The sequence below is a fragment of the Pygoscelis adeliae genome, unplaced genomic scaffold (genome assembly GCF_000699105.1).
Source record: "Pygoscelis adeliae isolate BGI_AS28 unplaced genomic scaffold, ASM69910v1 Scaffold480, whole genome shotgun sequence".
NCBI classification, from domain to species: Eukaryota; Metazoa; Chordata; class Aves; order Sphenisciformes; family Spheniscidae; genus Pygoscelis; species Pygoscelis adeliae.
Window position 1 is genome coordinate 136,884 of NW_008823926.1, and position 6,859 is coordinate 143,742.

General features: G+C 45.6%; 2 protein-coding genes across 2 annotated transcripts in view; one reads left to right on the top strand and one right to left on the bottom strand.

Moving 5' to 3' along the window:
• SMURF1 (SMAD specific E3 ubiquitin protein ligase 1) overlaps window positions 1-2,299 on the top strand; it is a 25,774-nt gene extending 23,475 nt beyond the window's left edge. The window contains exon 18 of the mRNA XM_009320778.1: window positions 130-2,299. Coding sequence (XP_009319053.1) covers window positions 130-229 — 100 coding nt within the window. The 3' untranslated portion in view covers window positions 230-2,299. The remainder of the gene's footprint in view (window positions 1-129) is intronic.
• A 3,645-nt stretch (window positions 2,300-5,944) lies between these two features.
• Window positions 5,945-6,859, bottom strand: part of LOC103914179 (urotensin-2 receptor-like) — a 2,578-nt gene continuing 1,663 nt past the window's right edge. Inside the window, exon 2 of the mRNA XM_009320791.1 lies at window positions 5,945-6,036. Coding sequence (XP_009319066.1) covers window positions 5,945-6,036 — 92 coding nt within the window. The remainder of the gene's footprint in view (window positions 6,037-6,859) is intronic.

Below are 6,859 nucleotides of genomic sequence, written 5' to 3' on the forward strand. Positions count from 1 at the left end.
GTGGCCACTGAAGTGGCTGAGGCTTTCTCCGATTTTTACAAATTCTATCTATGTGGAGCTGATCTAGGGTTTCTTTTTTCCAATAAATATTTTAGATTCTTATGCTGCAATGTGTTATTTTACCTCTAGCTTTAACCGGATTGACATTCCGCCTTATGAGTCGTACGAGAAGCTTTATGAGAAGCTGTTGACAGCTGTGGAAGAGACATGTGGGTTTGCTGTGGAGTGAAAAAGCAACCAAAGGAAACAGATGCTAGCTCATGGACCACCAAATCAAAAGCTAGAAGAAGCTTGCTGTGAACTTCCTGCTAAGCTGTCTGAAGCATCGGAACTCTAGACAACTTAGAGATGGGGCTGTTTCCCTTCCACCGCTGGTGGATGAGGGTGGGGGTAGGGGCTTTTGGTGGTTTCCAACTCTATTTTCTCCCCTTTGTTACAATAACCCCTTCCCTCTTCTTCCATCCCCCGTAAAACGAAATACAGCCAAGTTCAGCATTTGGCTTTGGTTACACAGGATATTCTGCTAGATTTGTAACACATATTGTGATAGGGTCAGTGACCTGTGGGGTTTTTTTAATAGGAGAATCAAAGTGTAATTAAGAATGAGCTTGATTTGCTGAGGACTTGCAACTGGTAGGTGTACCTGGTTAGTTTGTCTTAAGTCAAGCTTGAGCCCTTGTAGAGTCCGGCGGGTGCAGAGTGTCTGACTGGCACTGGAATTTGCATTGCACATTTTAAACACCCGTTTAAAAAGTAAACTTCTAGCAGAAGATACCTCCATATGAACACTTAATTGAAAGGTAAAGAAATCCAAGCTCTGCCTTAGCAGGAAGCTCCCAGTGGAAGCTGTGGCTCACCTTGAGAAAAGTGAAGGAATCTGGGACAGCTTAAATGGTATTGTATGATTTCTTTTTGGTCGTCCTGGCTGAAATCTAATTGTTTTGCACATGAAAACAATTATTTCCTCCTGCAGAATTACTTTCCATAGTTCGTTCAGATATAAGTACCTTGCAGAGAAGCATTGTAAGGAGGAGAGAGGGGATAAAAATCTGTTCAATCCCGAAGCTGTGATTTCTGTGCCACTGTTTTACCCGAGATGTGTGTGTCTGACTTCAAATTCTAAGACTCGCATGGAAATCGCTAAAAGCTAAGTTAACAGAGCAGACTTCTGCTCTGAAGTTTTTGGCTGTGGGGAAGGTTTATTTGGAGGTTGAGGTAAAAGGGTAACTATATAGTGAGTACATTTTAAATGCTATGGAAAGCTATTGGAAGAATTTATGACTTCAGTTCTGTAGGGATGAAAATTTCTCCAGAGAGCCATATAAGGCTATTTTTTCAAATATCTAAAACTAATATTACAAGGTTTGTTCTCTAACACATTGCTAAAACGACTTCCCAGGGGAAACAAAAGCAAATCAAATACCTGAATCACTAACATTTTTTCCAGTTTGCACACCAAGATGAGACAGTATTTTAACAAATAACACGGCTTCAGAAAGACCCAGTTGTCTATCGAACATGTCTGAACTTAAAGCAGACTTGCTTGTATAGGATTTTTTTTTCTTTGGCAAGCCTGATTTTTAGAGAGATTCATTACGGAAACATTTAACAGATGTTATGTTTATGGAATAGTGCATTGAAATTCAGCTGTGGGTAAGAAATCGTTCTTAGAAGATGTCTACTGGAATACTTCTATTTTGTCTTTTTTTAATTGAATTTGATAATAGCTTTAAACTGTGATAGGACAGAAAGTAGACACTTGTCAAAACCCTGGCATCTTTCTCTGTTTTGTTTCTTCGTGGTTTTCTTTTTTCCATTGACCATAATTCTTGTGATTTGTTGTTGGGAGTGAGGATTGCATTGGAGGTGTAAAACTGTACCATATTGTGAGATTTGCACGGGGTGGCTAAAGATGCTCATCCTGCAAGACTGTACAGGAGAGGCGTATTTAGACCCATGTTCTGTAGGAATCTTTTGGCACTTGGGGACCAGTTTCTGCAGTACCGGTTGTTGGGATGTAAATGAAACTACGCGACTCCTTGGCAGAAAAGAGAGGAAATGCAACCGTCTGCAGAGAAGCATCTGTGCGGTCTTGGGCTGAGTAGCAGAATCCCCACAGCCCTGGCTTTTCAAAATGGCTGTGAAGTCGTACCTGTTCATAGAGTGTATTTAATCCTTTCAGTACGTTTGAATGTGCAATAAACCAGTCAGATAGGAGGAAAAAAAAAAAAAAGCAAAATGGATTATTGCCCAAAAGCTTTGCATGCAGTCTCATGTGGATTTTTCACTAAAAGAGTTTAAGAAAAAAAAAACAAACAACCCAAACCCAGTTACTAAAGCCCACTACTAACAAAAATCCTATCACGCAAGCTCTACATGCAGCACAGCTGGCTCAGTAAAAACCAAGCGAGGTGAAGGTAAAGGCCCTTGATTTGGAGATCTATAGGTCAGGTGGTAGCTTTATGTCAATGACACGGTTGAAATATGATAGTTCCTAATGTCTTTGCTAGGTCGGTGTTTTATTGAATGCACAAAATAAGAATAGGCAAGGATTGTTGTTTTGAAAAGTCCGTCTGTTTTTTGCTGTATTTAAAAGCCCGTGTCAGGGTACCTCCTCCATGCTGACAGTAACGAGAATAGGGCACTGTCTTTTTAATTATTTCAGTTCTCTTTCGAACAGCTGCACCACCTCTCCCATCGTGTTGTCTTTGCAGTTTTGTGCCACTTCAGTGACGATGAAGACATTTTTTTTTTTGTGTTGTTCTGTACGTGCGTTTGAGGCAGGCCTTAAAGCTGGTTGGGTGGATGGAGGAAAATAAAGCGAGGCGGAATGGGTTTTAAGCGATGGCTTGCTCTTCCTGTGGCTGGTTTCAAGGCCAGGGAAGGGTGAAATGCAAACAAGAGTCTGCATGGCTTGAGCCATTGACTCTCTGAGGTCTCGGGAGCTCTCCGGCTAACCTCAGCCGTCTGAACTTGTATGTTTATTCCCACTTGGTCTGCCAGCACTTGAACTGGTTGTTACTTCTCAACCTTGCCCAAAGAATAACATCGAGTCTGGTGTTCATTTTGTCCTTGCGCGTTCCACCCTGTACACTGATACTCTTGGATCTGACCTGAAGGAAACACAAGGTACGGTGTGTCTTTTGTTCCTGTCCTAAAGGCAAACCTAAAAGCTGGTCCGTTGGCACAGACCTCCAGTGCTTGCCCTGATACTGCTCATCAGCCTATACTATATGCTCAGGGATGTAGGAAACCACCACTTTGCTCGTGTTTTAAATCGGGAAGAAAGGAGACTGTTTTATGAATGTTAGCGCTAACTTGGGCATTATGTTAGACGAGACCCTGCTTCAAAAAGGCTGCTCGAAGCTCCGGATGGTGAAATCGGCGTTTGCTCAGCAGTATGTACTTAGTTCAAGTCGAGGTGGTTATGAAATCCAACAGATTTTGTAAATTAGTGATCCAGCCACCGGGCCCTCTGGAGCCGGTGCCCAGGTTCAGGGCCGTGTGGCACAGCGAGTTCCCAGAAACACAGTATGGATCTGTTTTTAATTTGTTAATTTTTTTGTTCCTCAACCACTTTATAATGTATTTTTTTAATTTATTATTTTGTAATGTCATGTTTAAGTATTGCTGCTATCCTTGTTATTCTTCCCACTGTTTTTATTGCAGATTTATTTTGTGAAAGTTGTACACTAATGTTTCATTTTATGTCTAAATCAAAGTATTTAAAGAAATACTAGTTCTATTTAATGTGGTTATGGAACCAGCTGGAATAAACAGTGATTGTATAGTAGGCTGGACCCAGGAGGTCATGTTCATTTTTGTTACATATGCAATAAACTCACAACTTTAAGATCTTGGTATCCACCATTTTGTTTGTTAAAATATTTATGGAAGTCAGGGGGAAAATTGATAACGCTCGTAATTGAAGCGTGGTAGCGCTGTGCTCAGCTTAGCTGGAGGTGGGGGTGGAGGATAAAGGCAGAGCGTTAAAGGCGGCAACAGCAGAAAAATGTTGCTGTCGTTAAAAATTCTGTAGCGTTACAAAACACTGGGTAAGGTTTAAAAAAAAAACCAAAACCAAAAACAATTGTTTGCTTGACAGAGCCAGGGTTCAGTGTGATGAAGCTGTCCTGGCGGTGGCGGTGGCTGGGCTCGTGACCATCGAACGGCCGCGTTTTCTCACCAAACCGGCTCACGCTGTTCTGAGTACCAGCACCTCTGCGGCGGGGTTGTGGTTGTGGTCGCTAACTCAGTGGACAAGGCATGGAAATGCGACTGATCTAAGGGATTTATATAGACTGCCCAGACACAACAACTCCTTTCCAGGTAGAACACTTCGTTTCATTCGTTCTTTTAACTGATTAATTACCAGCCCTCACCTTTTTCCCTTTTTACTTTATTTGTCCTGTCATTTTTGGAAGAATCTCAGTTTTCAGGAAAAAAATGATAATCCCCCCCCTTAATGAGAGTTGGAGCAAGATTCGTTAATGCTGATGAATCTCTGCTTTCCTGTATTTTTTCTAAGCAGTAGTGTTTTGCAAGTGGAGAAAGACGGGTGCGCGTGAGGACGGTGCTGGCAGCGATCATTCAGCGCTCGGTACGGGTGTGCGCTGCAGCAGAGCCTTCCCGCTCTAAAGCTTATTTTGTTTGGTGTTTTGTTTTTTTTTTTAAAGGGGGGAACAATTCTATAATGTGCTTTATTCTTTTGAGTAACTTCACAATATGATCACATGCACCAACATACAGTGAGCGAAGGACTGGGGAGCTGGTTCCGCCCAGCCCCTCGTTTCAGCCAGCAGCAGGGATTGAGCAACTTTCGCTCGATGATTTGGAGCAAGAAATGCTGTCAGCCCTGCTGTCCGCAGGTCAAACGCTGGTCCTACTTTGTGTTGCCTTTAATAACTACTTTTTGGGAAGTATTCCTGATTTCTGGTATCCTTTTGGTGTGCGGGCATAGCTAAGAGAAAAGAGGGTTCCTGTAGCCTGCTCCGGTGGATGCGGTGGGCTGTTCAGGGGTTGCTGTAGGACGTCTGCGCTCTGTGAACTTTTTGAAGACGTGATAAAAAAATTAATATTTCTCTGAAGAAATCTTACAGGGCTCAAGTAATTGACTGTCTCTTTTATGGAAGCTTGGCAAGACAATTAAATTCCTCAAGTTAAATTTTCCAGTCTCTGCCTCTTTCTGCAGGACGTACAAAGCCAGACTCTGAGCAGGAGCACTGGTCTTGTAGCGGCAATTTCTTTTCTGATTTATGATGATGATGCTCCTGTGTCCTGGGCACTCTGCCTGCTTGGGGAAAGACAGCCCCTGCCCACTCGTACATGCTTTAAAAAGACACGGCAGAATGGGTTTTGAATCACGAGCAAACCTCTTTATATTTTCTGTTGGTGCTTTACAGTTCGATGCCTAGCTAAACCATCCCTCTGGCTTCCCTTTTCAGCCTTTCTTCACATGTGGCTCAGGGTAAAACTAAAACCCCAAAGCTTTGCCAGTAAATAATCACTGATGAAATCCTTTCAGGTGTGGTGGGGGATGGAGGGCGGGAGGAGGGGATGCTGCCTCTCTTTCTGGGCATGCTAATTTGAAACAAGATCAAACAGGATCAGAAAGGGCTTAGAAATTCATACAACCCCCTTCTGCAATCTCACAACTACGCGCTGGGTGGGTGAGGCGCGCGATGCCCACCTGTCCTGCGGACCCTCTCCCAGCCTTGGCCGCAGTGTTATTTTATTCCTCGTACCCCTCTAGGGAATAAGAGCCCCTGACGTGGGACCAGGACGCTGCTGCGTTGCACAGACAGGCAATAAAAGAAAATCTGCCTGGAGAGCTCGTGGCTGGAGGGAAGATGACGGGAAGGAGGTTAGGCGCCAGCAGGTTGAGAAGGACAGATGTTTTCTTGCACCGCAACCTGGCTTTTATGGCCTGCGGAAGAGGGGTGTTTCAGGGGCGGGTACGCGTGGCTTCGCAGATGGCTGCGGGAGAGTCGTGCCAAGTTCCCTGATCTCTGTCCTGGATCCAGAAGCAGTTGGCACCTGAAACGGAGGTCAGGCTGCGGCTGGAAACCATATGGCTGAGCCACAGCGGTCCCTGTGCAGGGAGGGGGGAGAGAAATGTTCCTGGAGGGCTGGGGAGACCCTGGCACTGGCCGTGGTATTTGGCCAGGTTTTAGGACAAGATCTGCGAGAGAAATCTTCTGGACATGGTGATGAGGCGGAAAAGATAAGCAAGCGACGCGAGCCTTGCTGGTCCAACCTGGTCTCTTCTGCAGAGGTAACCCTGGTCAGAGTGCTACCGTACGCTGCATCTTCCTGGGCTGGTGTACAGCATTTGGTCTGGGAGATTTTGAAATTAAATTTTAATTGAATGCTGATTAAATGAGTCCGGCTGCCTCCCCTGATTCCAGTCTGGGACGCGGCCAGGCAAGACCTGCCATCGAAGTCCCGCAGGGGTCGGGTCCGGGAGCGTGTCTGGCCACCGCTGACCCCAAAGGGAGGTGGCCGGTGATGCCCGGCTTGGGCAGCTTTTCCTGAGGGTGCCGAGGACGTGCTGAGGCTGATGCTTTGTATCAGGAAGGGGTGGGGGCGGTGACATGTCTGCACAGCGTGGATCTGGGCTGGATGCTCCGAGGGGTAGATCTGCTTGGCCTGGCTCTGCAGGAGAGTAGCAAACCAACGTCCCCCTTATCTGAAGGGACTGATCCCTGCTGTCTGATGTGGGCTGCATTTACTGTCACCGGGTGCCTGTACTGTCCTTTGACACAGCCTCGTGTTCGGGCATTGGGAGGGCCAGGGCTGACCCCCCCCCTGCAGCACCAGCTCCTGCAGCCACGGACGGGCTGAGCCCCCCTCCTGCGGG